This window comes from Neoarthrinium moseri, assembly GCF_022829205.1.
Source record: "Neoarthrinium moseri strain CBS 164.80 chromosome Unknown scaffold3_Wmoseri_CBS_16480, whole genome shotgun sequence".
Lineage (NCBI taxonomy): Eukaryota > Fungi > Ascomycota > Sordariomycetes > Amphisphaeriales > Apiosporaceae > Neoarthrinium > Neoarthrinium moseri.
Window position 1 is genome coordinate 363151 of NW_026055117.1, and position 14929 is coordinate 378079.

The 14929-nt window shown below is 54.6% G+C and overlaps 4 protein-coding genes across 4 annotated transcripts; 2 read left to right on the forward strand and 2 right to left on the reverse strand.

Annotated features, from left to right (window-relative positions):
- Nucleotides 1-348: 348 nt before the first annotated feature.
- JN550_001499 (uncharacterized protein) lies at nt 349-1511 on the forward strand (the record flags this gene model as incomplete). The annotated part of the gene is made up of 2 exons (XM_049312690.1): nt 349-711; nt 789-1511. 2 exons carry the CDS (start codon nt 349-351, stop codon nt 1509-1511), a joined length of 1086 nt encoding a protein of 361 aa, XP_049176350.1.
- A 5793-nt stretch (nt 1512-7304) lies between these two features.
- JN550_001500 (uncharacterized protein) lies at nt 7305-9292 on the forward strand (the record flags this gene model as incomplete). The annotated part of the gene is made up of 2 exons (XM_049312691.1): nt 7305-7364; nt 7427-9292. The coding sequence occupies 2 exons, from the start codon at nt 7305-7307 to the stop codon at nt 9290-9292; spliced, it is 1926 nt and encodes a 641-aa protein (XP_049176351.1).
- Nucleotides 9293-10244: 952 nt separating this feature from the next.
- On the reverse strand, nt 10245-12298 carry JN550_001501 (uncharacterized protein; the record flags this gene model as incomplete). The annotated part of the gene is made up of 2 exons (XM_049312692.1): nt 10245-12172; nt 12235-12298. The coding sequence occupies 2 exons, from the start codon at nt 12296-12298 to the stop codon at nt 10245-10247; spliced, it is 1992 nt and encodes a 663-aa protein (XP_049176352.1).
- A 445-nt stretch (nt 12299-12743) lies between these two features.
- Nucleotides 12744-14586, reverse strand: JN550_001502 (uncharacterized protein; the record flags this gene model as incomplete). Its single annotated transcript, XM_049312694.1, has 4 exons — nt 12744-13325; nt 13381-13658; nt 13766-14019; nt 14075-14586. 4 exons carry the CDS (start codon nt 14584-14586, stop codon nt 12744-12746), a joined length of 1626 nt encoding a protein of 541 aa, XP_049176353.1.
- Nucleotides 14587-14929: the final 343 nt, after the last annotated feature.

Sequence of the window (14929 nt, forward strand, 5' to 3'; positions counted from 1 at the left end):
AATATAGGTGGCCAGTAGAAAGCATCGGAAATTGAATGAACCTAGCCTTTGGTTATTTATACCGTTGTCAGCGCTCTGGACTGACGGGACCTCCGACTTCCAGGTTTAGTGGAGCGGTGGACGGGCGTGCATCCGGCGACCCCTCTCCGGGTCCGGCTTATCAACCTTCCAATCTCAGCAAGACCAGCCTCCCGGGACAGGATCGACCAGCAATATGCGGGGTGCTTGGGACTATGAACACTGGCGTTGCAGGGTACTGTTTTCTCTCTTCATTCTTTTTCCGTCATTCTTGAGGGGTCCCCTTGACTGTACGGGACAGAGCTGCTCTTGGTACACGCTTCGGTCAAGATGGCGAGCCGCTATTACATGCTCCTTCAACTGCTCCTCGCGTCCCCGCTCCAGGCTTCTGAAGCGTCAGGACTGCCCTTCGTTATCAACACCTGGGGTGGCGTCTTCACAGCGGCCACAGACGCTGCGTACCTGGCATTGCGGGATCCAGCCACCTCAGCCCTGGACGCTGTCGAAATTGGCTGCGCGACATGTGAAGCCAATCAATGTGACGGCAGCGTGGGCTATGGCGGCTCTCCAGACGAAAACTGCGAGACCACGCTCGATGCAATGATCATGGACGGAGAGACGATGAAGTCTGGAGCAGTGGCGGCTCTGCGCCGTGTGAAGAACGCTATCGGCGTTGCGCGCCACGTGCTTGAAGTGAGTGTCTGACACATTCATAGCATCCCTCCCTATTTGTGCGATTTCGGAAGGACTGACTTTCGATATCAATCCAGTATACGTCACATACTCTGCTGGCAGGCGACCTCGCGACCCAGTTCGCGGTACAAAATGGATTTACCGAGGAAGAAACAAGCACGGAGGACTCGCTAGGTCGATGCGCTGAGTGGAAAGCCGCAAGTTGCCAACCCAACTACAGAATCAACGTCACCCCAAATGCCACTCAAACCTGCGGGCCATATACGCCCGTGCCTCTGAATTCTACAAGCCCATCCTACCCAAGTCTCATTGCACCAGATGCAGTTACTACTTCTCACGATACTATCTCCATGATCGCAATTCACTCTTCAGGGGTGATGGCGGCGGGCACTTCGACCAATGGGGCATCGCATAAAATCCCCGGTCGTGTAGGGGATGGACCGATTACCGGAAGTGGCTCGTATGTGGACAGCGAAGTCGGCGGGTGTGGTGCCACAGGGGACGGCGACATCATGATGAGGTTCTTGCCCTGCTACCAAGCAGTCGAGAGCTTGAGGCGTGGCCTGTCACCCCAGGAGGCAGCTGACGATGCTGTGAGGCGGATGGTGACCAAGTACCCGGCCATCTCCAGCGGCATTGTTGTGGTTAACAACCAGGGCGAGCATGCGGGAGCTGGGTCGGGCTGGACGTTCACTTATGCTTTCAGGGGTGGAAGCATGAATGAAACCACCGTGGTTACTGTGCCGCCCATTGATTCCATACAGTCTACACTTCGATATAGAGAGCAGCTCCAACTTTGAGCGAGACTTTATCTCAATCCTATATTCCAGGAATAATAATACTCAAGCAGATGATAAGTTACGATGACCCGGTGAAGCTTACATCGTACTGTTACCCTTCAGCTCAGAACAAGGCAATGAATGACGAAATCAACACGCACGACGAATTCACCCTCGTAAAGCTAAACGAGAATAACAATTTACTGTAAGCACTCTCAAACAAGCCAGTCATATGACGACAAAACATGGCAAGAGTCATCGTATAGGCTTGTCAGATCTAGCCACCTGTGTGCTGTAGCTGAAAGTTAATCCTAACAGCGAATGTCAAACTTTCTCTGATGAAAACGACTCTGTCACTCTTGTTGTTCTGCAGGAGAATCTGATGTGAGACAACACAGTCAACCCTGAAATAGACGGATCACTGGTACTTATCAAGAGAACTGGATGCTACAGCCAACGATTTACTTATCATCATGAGAGCACTGTGTAATACTTTCAATCTGTAGGCTCGGAGGGCAAGCTGACGAACTCGCGAAATTGGACGACTTCTTTCGAGTCCTCGACGGGCCGTACGTGACTGATCGACATTGCCATCTTCATCAGCAAAAAATATTCTACCCTCTGTGACTCTATGGATAATCAATTCACAGTCTGGAACATCTCCCTTTGCGCATAGTGCGAGAATTGAGATCACGCCATGTGAATGCGAGCGCTTGAGAAGAGGACAGAAACACAGGCTTGGATAGCTTTATAACTTGCAAGCTCTCCAAGATCAGGTCATAACGTACTTCTACACTATCACTCGAAGTGGTTGTACTATTTCAGTGTTTACGAAACGAAAATGAATCGCTCTTTGCGCAAACCCATTTCGAAGCGCCTCGAAAATTTCAAGGTCGTTTATTCTAGGCCCTTTAGAATTTGCCTATAGTCCCTTCTACTCAGCCGTTTCTCTACAGGCAAGGCTGCTTTTGAGCTCTTCCATGATATACTCGACGGATCTTTATCGTTGAACGAGATCGTATTTGCAGGTCATGCTCGGGAGACCTAAAATGTCGCTGTTAAACAGACTTGCAGTTAGTGGACTCGGAGCCTATATTCGTTCTTGGTACATCACGGCGGGGGACAGTGGGCTCCCTTTTTGATGTGTAGCGCCCTCCGGTAGTGGATGATAGACCTGCCGGTGAACCTTGAGGTTATACATATCAGTAGAGCCGGCTTGGTACAGGTACTACATCTGCTGGTTGTGAGCGGCCCCGAAGATGTGAGTCCGAATGCAGGTCTGGCAGCTGTCCACCAGCTGCTAGACTTTATCGCACGGAGAATGCCAGTGTCGGATGGCCACAACGGTTTGCCGATGCGCGATACGGGGGCTTCGGTCAACAATGCTCGCGTGTCTGTCTGTCTGTCGTTCAATTTTTCCGGAATTGGTCTGGGTAAAAGTCCGGAGCTATCGGGCGCCACCGTAGGACCGTCACGTCTCGTCGAAGGCGCTGTTCCTGCAGTAGCCTGGGCAGCTTGTGCAGGTACGCATACCTGAAACGGCACGCTCCTGTGGCCGGGTTACTGTGTACCTCTTGTCCCCAGTGGGCCAAATCTCCTGAAATGCTACCACACCCTGCTGGTCAAGGAAACCCCCCTTCGAACACAACGGGGGATGAGAAGAAAAGAGTTTTTTTTTTTCCTTTTTACTTTGCCACCTCCTGTCACGAATAAATGTGCGCATGCTGGAAAGGGGGGATCCAGTCATACGGGATCGGTGAATGCAGAACATCCGGGGTATGTTTGCTTTGGAAACGACTGCAAGCTGTTTGAATGGTCGGTGAGGAAAACGCATGACTTTATGCAGTGGCTGTGAGCCAGCCACCGGGATGCATAGCAGCCCACCTATGCCGGCACAAGGACAAGGCCCGAAGGATTGAGTTGACAGCTCTTCTGGCAACTTGGCGGGAGTGTCTTGGCTATTATAGCATTGCGATATAGATGTTTCCTTTTGTTTGCAGTTCATTGACTGACGTGTGCTATAGCGAGGCTGAGGGCACATATGCCTTGGGCGATCATAGCATCATCACCTCCGAGCGGACCGCTCCCAACTCAAATTGATGAAAGTTCCAAGCAAGACCAGTAGCGATTAGGCCGGGCTCTCTGTGAGATGAGACGCAAACGGACTGCATAGGTTCACCGGATGCCGGCATCCCGCAAGGAGCCATTCTGCAGTCTTAAATAGGTAATACATAGCACTCGCAAGAACGCACAGATGCCCATAGTTCCGGGTCCGATTCCTACTTGGGACTTCCTTGTAATTATGTATGTGACGATTCACACAAGCTTTCGATAGCAGCAGACTCCAGGGCACTGTCCACGTGTGAACCGGCCGGGCTAGAGCCGACAGCGACGGTGACATCGCTTCCCATACAACTCGACTGACTATTGTGGTTGAAGGCAACAGAGCGTAGCAAAAGATCCTACATGGTCAGTACCGTAGGGCATGGCACCCTCTTCAAGTTGGGGCAGCGGAAAAGGACTATGCGGAGGGTGGTCCATGATACTTGGAAAACCATTAACATTGACTTGGACCCTACACAGTTGTGCTCGCATGAAAACGGTATCATGGGCACTGCTCTGTACTGGATCCCAACGTGGTGTTGTTCGGTTATCGGTGGGTACCGGCGCGATGGGGATGCCGCTAGGAGGGTTCCAGGTGCAACGCACATGATTTGCAGGCCAGAAGCGGTAATACAGGGGTCCTGGTAGTTAGCCAGGAACGGTGAATCGACTACCTGGTTTACCTGACCATCCGGTCTAGACTGGCGTGACTGGTAGCCATCACATCGCCCAGCCCGAGTCCGACTTTCTCAACGCCCTCCAAAGTCAAATGACGCCTCTTTGTGCGCTTGCACTCAATGGTCGCTGACGGCGCCGTGTCAACAATCAGACTGAAATTAACAAACAGGTCGCTCCGGCTGTCACATTACAGGAGGCGTCTGGGGTAATAAAAAGAAATCTGCTATCGTTCTTCTTTTGGTGGATTTTGGTGCCAAAAGTAGAAACATGGCGTTGTTGTTATCAGCAGTGGGCGAATTTCTCTCCAGAGTTCGGTGCCATTCGTATTCTGAAATGGTGCCCAGGTAAATAGGTGAGGAGTCACTTAAAGGGAGAGACACCACATAGTGGGACGTAGCAAACCGTTCGCTTTTATCCTTGCAGGCTTAAACAGTGTGTCTAGCCGAGCTGTGGATCAAGGGTTCAATATCCCCTGAAGATGTTGGATAGTTGGCGACCTACTGTAGATTGGGGGTATGCAATCGGCAGCAATACTGTGTGTCGATAGGCGTTCACAGAGCGGAGCACTGGGCGTCGTGCGGCAGCGCATTCTCATCTCATGTGCGATCGCCACCGGACGCTAGAAGCAGCTGCGAATCACGCCTAATTCAAGCTTCTTGTTGAGCTTATCGCTCGCGAAGACCGCGCCGCGGCCTACTGTGAAGAAATGCACCGCTGGCAGCCGTATCTGCATCCAGCGTGCTTTGGCACCCCGACGGGCAAGAGCTGAAACTGATCTAAGCCGACTTTTGGCTGCCAGCGGTTGAATGGTGAAACAGGCTGAACGCCAAGCTTTGTGGTCTGAACGTCCCGCGGTGCTGTCGCGCTGGAGAGGTGGAAGCAGGCCCAGCGCCGGCGGCAAGGGGCTGCCAGTGCGTCTCAGGTCCAGCAAAAAACCAATTGGCAGCCAATCGCCTATTTTTTGCTGTCCAGCTGCGGATGGATGGCGAGGAAAGGCGTCTGTCCCTCCCTTCCACTCGAGTTGCCGCCGGATTTTCGGTCTTCCGCGCCAGCCCGTCTGCCGCTCCCATAACGAGATACCGATTTCAGGTGGCTTCTGATTACTGAGCGAAATGGCTTTAATTCCACACAAGAGCTGTCGGTGGTGCCAGCATATCCGGTGGTGGAGGCATACCTGAGCTGTCTTGCTTTCGGACTGTAGGCCGGATCGTCTCCAGAAGAGTGGTGCGGACAGCGGGCTTTACCTGGACGGGCAACGCCCGCTGTTGCTCTCACGATGGATCACAGGGGCCTTTCCCTTTTGGGCACCCATGCTCGTCTCCATTGGGGACACCTAGGGGCCCTAGCGGCTACCGCATCGATACGACTGCACCTTGGATCTCGAGGCCCTTCATTTCATCTCAAGTCTAAAGTCGTCCATGTATAAGCGTTGGAACTAGGTATAACCGTGCTCTAGCCGTCCCTAGATCTGGATGATCACAATCTCAGAAAAGAGATCTTGGGTCTCACTGCGGAACCTGCGGCACCCATTGAGAAAGGGCATCCAGTCTGCTGGAAAGAACCCAGGCTGAGGATCGCTAGGGATCTGAGGCTAGGATCTCCCAAAGGATGCACACAGGTTGCATAGGAAGACTAAAAACATTATGATCCTAGCTAGCTCAGCCGAACCAAGATCAGCGGGCGAGGAGGCTGCGCTGTCGGACAATAATACCCTCGTCTCCAACGATTGACCAACGGCATGACTGAATCGCTCTCGGGGTGCCGCTCAAGAGGAAAAGCGCCCCCTGATGGCAAGCCAGGGCCTGCCAGGCTCGCTCTTTTGGGATTGGTTGGCAACGGAGGGAGAGGGAAGATGGTACCTGCATAAGCCCGAAGCACATCACGACCCGTGAGTGGCTATGCTCGTTTCAAAGATGCTGCGGCCCTGCGGGAGGGTTCGGATGGAGGCCCATATCTTTCTTTTCTTTAACGATATGGCTACAGACCAGGTTGCTTGGAGTGGCGGCAGTTGGCTGTTGGCCCTTACGTCCGGTTGTCGGTGTTATTTTTCTCTCTCTCGTTGTGTTGGATTGAATTGCCTCTTCCGTCAGCAATCCTCATCCTCTTCGCTGATGAATGGGTATTTCTGGCACCCAGACACCAACAGTGGCGCCTGCGATGGAACGTTCTTTTTGTCGCAGCCGACCTTCTCACCTGAGGGCCATTAATAGACTGCATCTTGGGAGTCGCTCGAATTAACCCGCGGTGCTGCATAACTACGTACATGGCAGAAGTGGGAACAGAGGCATCTACACCGTAGGCGGGTATCCCATTGGCTCTCTAGCCTGTTTACTGTTGCAGTCGGCCTGTTCAACTGGCCATGAAGAACCCTTCGCTGGAAAGCCAGAAGCCATGCGCTGTGGAGCCGCACGCAGAAACCCCTGCAGGTACCTACCAGCTCCCCAAACCCCCGGCAGCCGCGCGCTCTGGGACCGGGCTTAATTTAGCGGGGCTTGGGTCCGCCCCTTGACGCCTCGTGGAGTCCAAGTCTTGCCCTCCTCAGGTACGACGGTACTTCCATCTCGACGACAACCCCCCGAAACCCACCAGTGGACTGCACTTTGGACGAGAAAGGAAGAGCAGTCATGCTGTCGACATGGGTACCAGGATGAGCGCCAATCCTGAATCCCTGGCCGGCTAGCGCTGTGCTGTGCTGTGCTCGGTTGGTGCAACCTCAGCAAGACTCCTTGCGCCGATGGATGGCCCAGACGTCCCCCATCGTGAGATGCAGCATGTAGGTATATATGTATGGCAGAGCCCTCCCTCCCTCTACACCTATCAGTCTGTTCCAACAACACTTTCGCTTCCTCTTGGGTATAACCAACTCCTCCATTTTTTCTTATTCTCGGAAAGTCAGGGTCATTCGCTTGCCTGCTTCCAACATCTATTCGTTTTCTCTTATTAAACCAACAATCGTTCCACGGAATACCACACAACAACAACTATTCTCTCGCTATACAGCATAAACCCGATTTCGTCGCTACAAGTGTCAAGATGAAGAATTCTTTGGCCCTCCTCACCTTGGCTGCTGGCCTCAGCCAGGTTACGGCTACTGTAAGTCTTGCCTTCACTTACACACGCATACATGAAGGACAGCCCTTGCTAACCTATCCCAGGGCTTCGGCTTCCACAACGCCCCTTCCTTCTCATGCCCAGATAACACCGACAACAAGTGCACAGACAAGCAGTCCAAGGGTTTCGACTTTGGCGATCTGAACCTTGGTGGCTTCTCCAACTATGGTGGCTTCAACTGGGCTGGCTTCAGCTGTGAGAGTGGCTTCGGCAAGCGTGACGGCCTGCAGCGACGCACTGTCAACTCCAAGTGCATTACTGGAAAGGCTTCGAGCTCGAAGCAGTCGTCGCCCTCGTTCGGTTGCGATACCAAGTCTGGTGTTGACAAGACCTCCGTCAAGGAGTTCCACGTCTACCCCGAGTTCGACTGCGACCTCGAGTTCCACTACGACATGCCTGACGGCTCCAGCTGCAAGCACCGATCTCCCTGCTCGTCCAAGGGTACGATTGTGAAGAACTCCCAGTGCGGTGGTGCCAAGAACGTCACCATCGTCTACCCAAGCCAGCCCAGCAAGCCCAAGCCCACTTGCTCGTTCGCTGTTCCCTCCATCTCCTTCGGCTGCAGCACCGCCTCTTCCACCAAGACCGTGAGCACTGTCAGCAGCACTTCCACCGCCAAGGTATCCACCACCTCGAGCAGCGCCGTTCAGACTACCTCGTCGTACCCTGCTGGCTCCCCCTCGACCTTTTCCGCCACCACCAGCGGCAAGGCCTCCACCTCCACCTCTGCCGTTGTCACCTCGTCTGCTCCCAGCAGCACCTACGCCGTCTCGACCAGCAAGGTTGAGTCGTCTAGCAGCAAAGTCGAGTCCTCCAGCACCAAGGTTGAGTCTTCGACCACCAAGGCTGAGTCCACCACCGTCGCTTCCTCCACCAAGGTTGAGTCTACTACTGAGGCTACTACGATCACTTCCGTCACCAGCTACATGACTACCTCGACTATCCTGTCGACCGTTGTCTCCACTATCACCAGCTGCGGTCCTTCCGTCCCCAACTGCCCTGCCAGCTCGACTGCCTTGACCACCCTGACCGTCTCCGTCGGCACCACCGTCTGCCCCGTCACCGAGACCTTCACTACTGTCACCAAGCCCACTGGAGTGCCTACCGAGAAGCCCAGCACTGAGAAGCCTACTGAGCAGCCCAGCACCGTTGTCACCAGCTCTGCTACTGCCCCTGTTGCTTCTTCCAGCACTTCGCCTGCCGGTCCCGTTGAGACTCTCCCCTGCCCCCAGGTCGTCCCCTCTTGCTTGAACACCTGGATGTTCAGCGTTGGCTGCAGCTCCAACACTGACACTGCCTGCTACTGCCCCGACGCCAAGTTCGTCCAGAACGTCTTCACCTGCCTGTACGCCTACGGTGAGACTGACGAGATCATCTCCGAGGCTGTTACCTACTTCCAGGGCATCTGCGGTGGCTTCATCCCCACCAACCCTGGCATTGCCACTGGCGCCGACAGCATCACCAGCGTTCTGACTGCTACTGCCACCACTGCTCCTTCTGCTGTCTACACCACCGTCATTGTCGACGTCACCACTGTTGTCCCTTGCACCACTGAGGGTGGCGCTACCATCCCCAGCTCCAGCAGCACCATCACCATCAGCACTCAGGTCACCGTTCCTCAGGTTGGATTCACCACCATCAGCGGTGGTGCCAGCGCGAGCTCCGTCGCTGTGGTTCCTGGCACTTACAGCGCCGTCATCCCCACTGCCACTGCCACCGGCACTGGCGCTGGTGCTGTTCCCCCTTACCCGACCGGTGCCAGCACTCTGGTCACCGCCAAGCCCAGCGGAACTGGCGCATTGAAGCCTTCCAGCACGACCGGAACCGCCTTTGCCACTGCTGGCGCCGCCCAGGTGGGCGCTGGCCTCGGCTTCTTCGGTTTCGCCGCCATCGCCGTTGCTGCTTTCTAAGCGGGCTGCGCTGCCTTACCCTGAGGGGGTGCTTTGTACCAAACAAAAAAGATTCTTACATTCACGACGATCCTTACGACACCAGCATTTTGAAGAAGAAACAGGTTATAGGCCATTGGAAGAGCGTTCAGGGTTCATATACCCCACACATACAACGAGCACTTGCGAGCTCGACAAAGCAGATCCTGCTTTATTGATTTTTCCTTTTACTTGTTAATCAGCCACATTCCGCGGGAGTGTGGGCAGGGCCACCCAAAAAACGCATATACATAGGCCAGACCATGGAGGAGCTTGTAGTAATATCTAATATACCCAGAGGAACAATTCAAAACAACAGCCTTGGAGCTAGTTTTAAAAACTTAAATCGTATCATCTCCAATTTGATCTGTGTGACTTTGCATGCCACTGGAACATTCATTACTTGACCTGATTTAGATTGCAACTAAACAGTTGGCCCATCACCTCCTCGAAAGTATTACGAAGTTCCGGACACTGTCAAACTGTACGTTCTCCCTCTTTAGCGAGATCGCTACCTGTACGGTCCCGGGCGGCTGCTAATATTATCCCAAGGAAGAGGCTGAGCCCTTACATGGCGTCCAGGCTTGCATGTACCGTCGCAACTGAGGATCAGTCTTGCATATGCAGAACAGCGACGTTTGTAACTTGATTTTTCGTATCTCGAAATAACAGACATTGAGATTAGAACGCTGATCAAGCTTCCTTCTGCTTTAGGTTCCACCAAACGGACTAGATCTGGGGTTCGACACAACCAACTGTCGTGTTGCCATTTGTGGCTCGCCCCCAACTTGGGTGGGCATGACGGAAAGTTATGTTAGCAAATATCCCTGGCGTTAAGACTAATGGTGAGGAGTGTCTCTAGTATCTTAAACGTGGAGTCTTTGCAGATCACCTAGTTTAATTGGTTATAGTTGGATCTCATAGATCTACAATTCTATCCCGACCCGGCCTGCATCCGGCGCAGGCGGTCCTCGGCGGCGCGGGCCCGGCGCTCGCGGTCCAGCTTCATGCGCTGCTCGGGGGTCAGGCCGCGGGCCTCGTCCTCGCGCTTCTCCTGGGCCGTCTTGGGCGGCGCGCCGCCCAGCACGCCCTTGGTCCGGGGCTTGCCGCCCGCCGCGCCGACCTGGGGCCCCTCGCGCTGCAGCCGCGCCTCCTCGGCCCGCCGGCGCTCGGCCTCCTTCTTGTCGCTCTCCTGGCGCTCGCGCTCGTCACGCCGCTCGGCTTCGTCCCGCTTCATGGCCGGCGGCACCCGCGCCGCCTCCCAGTCCCACTTGGCCTCGCCCAGCTCGTCGCGGGCCACCCGGAACGCATCCCGTGTCGCTCGGTCTCCGGCCAGATCGAACGCCGTCTTGCCGTCGCGGTTCTTGATTGTCGGGTCTGCACCCGCCTTCGCTAGTAGTCCAGACACTAGGGGTGCCGAGTTTTGGCTGGCAGAAAGATGGAGGCACGTAGGAGCGTGGTGGTTCTGCTGCGACTCTACGGGGTGGAATAGGAAATCGGCGGGCACGTCGTTGTTCTTGAGGTACGACAGGAGGGCTGGAAGTTTCGATCTTCGGATAAAGGCCTGTAGTTGTGATGTGTGAAGCAGTGCTGTTTCCTCCTCCTCGGACAGCTTTGGCGCGGCAGGTTTGACAGGCTTCGGCGTCGGAACTTTTGCCGGCGTCTCTGCCTGAGCCTTCTCGGCCTCCGGGTCGATCTCGCGGACTTTCAAGCGTGTGAGCTCGATGAAGGACCGCATTAGCTCGTTTTGGGTCGCCCGCCTGGTGCTGAAAGGGAACCCTCGTATCCTGGGGTCGTTAGCCCTGAGGACCTGGTCCTCGTACGGTCCGAAGAGTGTCCTCCGGTTGGTTGACCCTGTCGCTCTGATGAATAGTAGCTCAGATGTATCGAGCAACCCCTTCCACTCGTGTAGCAGCAACCGGACCTCGTCAATCAGGGCCTGCTCATTGTACCGACGGATGCTAGAACCTGCGGAATGTGCGTTCCCCTTTGCGTTGTCGTTCGCCGACTGAGAGCCACCCTGTTTCCTCCTCGTAGTATACCTGTGGAAAGTCTTGTGGGCCAGCACAGTGGCTTCTCTGTTCAGAGGTCCAGTAGATGCATGTTTGGTCTGGCGCGGGGCCAGGGACACCACCATAGCCGCAAAATGACCACCTCCGATCATGCACAGGAATATGTGCGGCCCTTTGTAGGCAGCCGGCGCGGCCTCTCCGTTTGCAGTGGGTTTGGGTGCGGCGATGGGCTCGAGCTGCTTCTTCTTGATAACTTCCACAAGCCCAGCTTCTTGATTTGCCTCCTCAGGTTTGAATATTGCGCGGTAGGCTCCAAAATAGGTGTTTACCGGTAGTACAGGCGAGTTGAACCAGATCAGCGGCGCCTTGCCGCCGCCCCTCTGCCTCCGGTTGGAAAGACCGTCTTGTTCTCCATCGCCCCCTGCGTTTCTGCTGTTCTTCTCTGCGAGCGTGGCCTGCTTCCTCAGTAGCGAGGTGAGCGTGCTGTCCCGCTTCTCGTCTTCGTCATCCTCGGACTCGTCGGAATCAGAGCCGGACAGACTCTCGTCCAGGTCCCCAATAAGCTTCTCAAACTCAACTTCGGAAACCGGCTTGTTCCCGCGTAGCTTCTGCTTGAGGTTGTAATGGTGAAGGTCGGACTTCAGGTGGCCACGCTGGTCGAGAACTGTCGGGAAGGAGAGGCCGCACAGCGAGCAGGCTTGCGACCCACCGGTCAGGTTTTCGGAGGGCGACGCGCGCGATAATGATTCCGAGGGTGCCGAGGAGCCATCTTCTGAGACTACGGGTAGGGAACCTCGGACGGTCGAGGCAAGCGTCAGGGTTTCCAACACTTGGGGAGGCAGATCGTAGACTGCGAGAGGCGCGTTAGTGGGGTTCTCTTGGAAAGGGATAGCGAAATGCGCCAGAACGAACTGTAGAGCGGGCGCCGGAGAGGGTCGTCGGCAGGCTTCTTTGCCTTGTTCTTTTCCTGGTCCATGGCGATAAGACAAAGATTCGCACCGCACTATGGGTATTTGCGCTTTTCTCGAAGTGACCCCGGTGACCTAGCTTTGCCGTTTGCGCGTGGAAACCTATCACAACGTGAGGTCACTGATGGCTGGCGCCAGCCTAACGCAGAAGGTTACATGATGGAGGGGCAGCTGGGAGCCCGGGAGCTCTTTAAAGCCTCCTCTAGTACTGGTCTAGGTCAACTGAAGGACCCGCCAACCTCAGGCCGAACAATGTCATTCACCACGATGACTCAGCCGGGGCTGGCGGTAGTCCACTTACTCAATCTTGAGTAGTCGCTTATAATGATGACTGCGTCAAAGACAACATACTTGCTGTGTTGCTACGCCTCTGAAATTAAAGGATTGATATTTATACTAAGTCATTAATACACGCGTTAGATACCCGTCAGCTCATCATCCGAGAACGAGGTTTCACTCCCACTGCTGTAGCAAGATATCTTCATTCAGTTGGTCCGGTGTCCAAACGTCGGTGGCGTTGGTCCACCTCTTTAGGAAGTCACCCATATCTCCAGCCGCATCTTGTTCCTTCTCGAAGTCGATTATATCAAGGTCTTCCTCCTCCTTCAAATTCGCTTCGGGCTCTCTTTCCCTCGAAGCGCTCCTGTTCGTCGAAGCGCCCAGTTTCCTCGAGCGCTTCGCCTTTGCCTCCAACTCTATATATCGAGGTGCTCTTCTTATATGCGAGACGAGCGCAGCACCTGGTGGTAGCGGCGGGCCCATTCTAGGTCTCGGTGGAGGTCCTTGCGGTCCCCGCCCCCGCCCCATAGGCACTCCCATCGGTGGCCGCCAATGTTCTGGTTGCTCTACACGATCATGATAGATTCGCCATGGGACCACTTTCACAACCCAACCTGGTTGAACAAGTTGGTCCCACGTTGGAGATAGTATCATGTTGCCGCCAGAATCCACCAGATCATAGTGTCCGTGTTCAATCAGAGCACTGAAAGCAGGGCTGTGGCGTCTGAAGGCACCCTTCACGAGACCATGCATTTCCTGGCAACGTCATATCGTGAGCCATGCATCATCTGGGAATTTCAGCCCGACATACCTGCCATGTGCGACATGATTCCAGTGGAAGGACATGCTTGTTTCCAACCTCGTCCATCAGCAATATCGTATTGAGAGAAGTGTCAGGAGTGGCGGCGGGTGCCTGCGTATCGTCTTTGGGTTTCAGCGTTTCGACACCGCCAGTTTCGTTGGGACCGGCTGTCTGGGCTCCAACAATGGGTGTTGTGCACGTTGGCGCGACGTTCATACCAGTCGTCGACAAATCACGAGTCTTCATTTGACTGGATACATTGTCCTCATTCTTGATACCGACTTCTCCTAACGCCGTAGAGGTGTAAGTACGTCACCGGCTGGCAAGTTTTGAAGATGGCGAAGGGAAGGATAACCCATACTTGCCAACAAGCCAACATGAACTGGATCCTTACCATCTGTAATTGACTGATCTGTGTCTAGACCACGGGCTGTTGGGGATGGAAGAGTCTCGGGACTGGATCCAGACGCCTCGCTATCACTCTCTGAGTATATCGAAGAGTTGGCCATAAATGTTGCTAGAGAACGTGGATTCTTCGTCTGCTTTGCTAGTCGTTTGGTAAGTTTCTCTCTCCGGGAGTGCAGGTTCTTGGCCAAGAGCTGCGAAGCCAGTTCCTCCTCGAACATGCCCGGCGATCTAGCGGATGACCTGGCATATCTGTCAGCCAAACACTACGGCTTCCGCGTTGGTAAGTGCTACTGACTGAAGTTGCATTCTGGCGACCTGTGCCAGTTGCAGCTGGAAAAGAAGCGTCACCTTGAGCCATCTGAGCTGATCTTGGCATTTCTTGATCCGAGGCTCCAGCCACGGCCACCTCAGCCTTCGGCACAGCGTTGCAGCTTTGAAGTCTTCCCATTTCGCTGTCACGGCTGGACCTCCTGACTGCCCATCGAACTTGGGGCGGGCCGCCTTGGCAATAAGGCCCATGGTGAGAGTGTAGACCTTCTCGCATTGGGCAGACAGCCGCAACACCTCTTCGACGCCTTTGCTGTTCAAGATGCGCGTCTCATTCCCGGTTGCTGCCTTGTCGGCCTCAATCAGGTCGTGCAGTTGCTTCAGCGCTGATGCCGTAGCGTTGATGTCGAAGGCAATGTCTTGCATACTCTCCTCAGCACCCGCGACTGCCTCGAGGTACGTTTGCAGGCTCGTCGCAAACTGCAAACCGAAGGAGACGATTCCAACGATGGAACCGGCGGCTCCCAGTGCTTCGGCCATGGTGATCGCTGGTAGCAAGTCGGCAGAGGTTTCAAGTATGAGGCTGAAAACCCAGGTTATCGTCAGCTTTTTATGGGACGGCTACCTATGCAACCAATTCCCGGCATCTGTGTAACATGGGTGCTGAGCCCCATTTGAAGCATCCGAAGGAACGCCACAGGTCACTCTGCTTCAACCTTGGCGCTGAAGGAGGATCGAGACGGCGCGAGATTGATTCTCCATGGATGAAACGCTACAAGATCTTCAATATGATGGTGTAATATACATGGCAGGACCACGTCTATGCTACTGCCAAGCATGTCCCCACTAGGTACAATCAGCAACAGCAGTAAACAATCTAGAC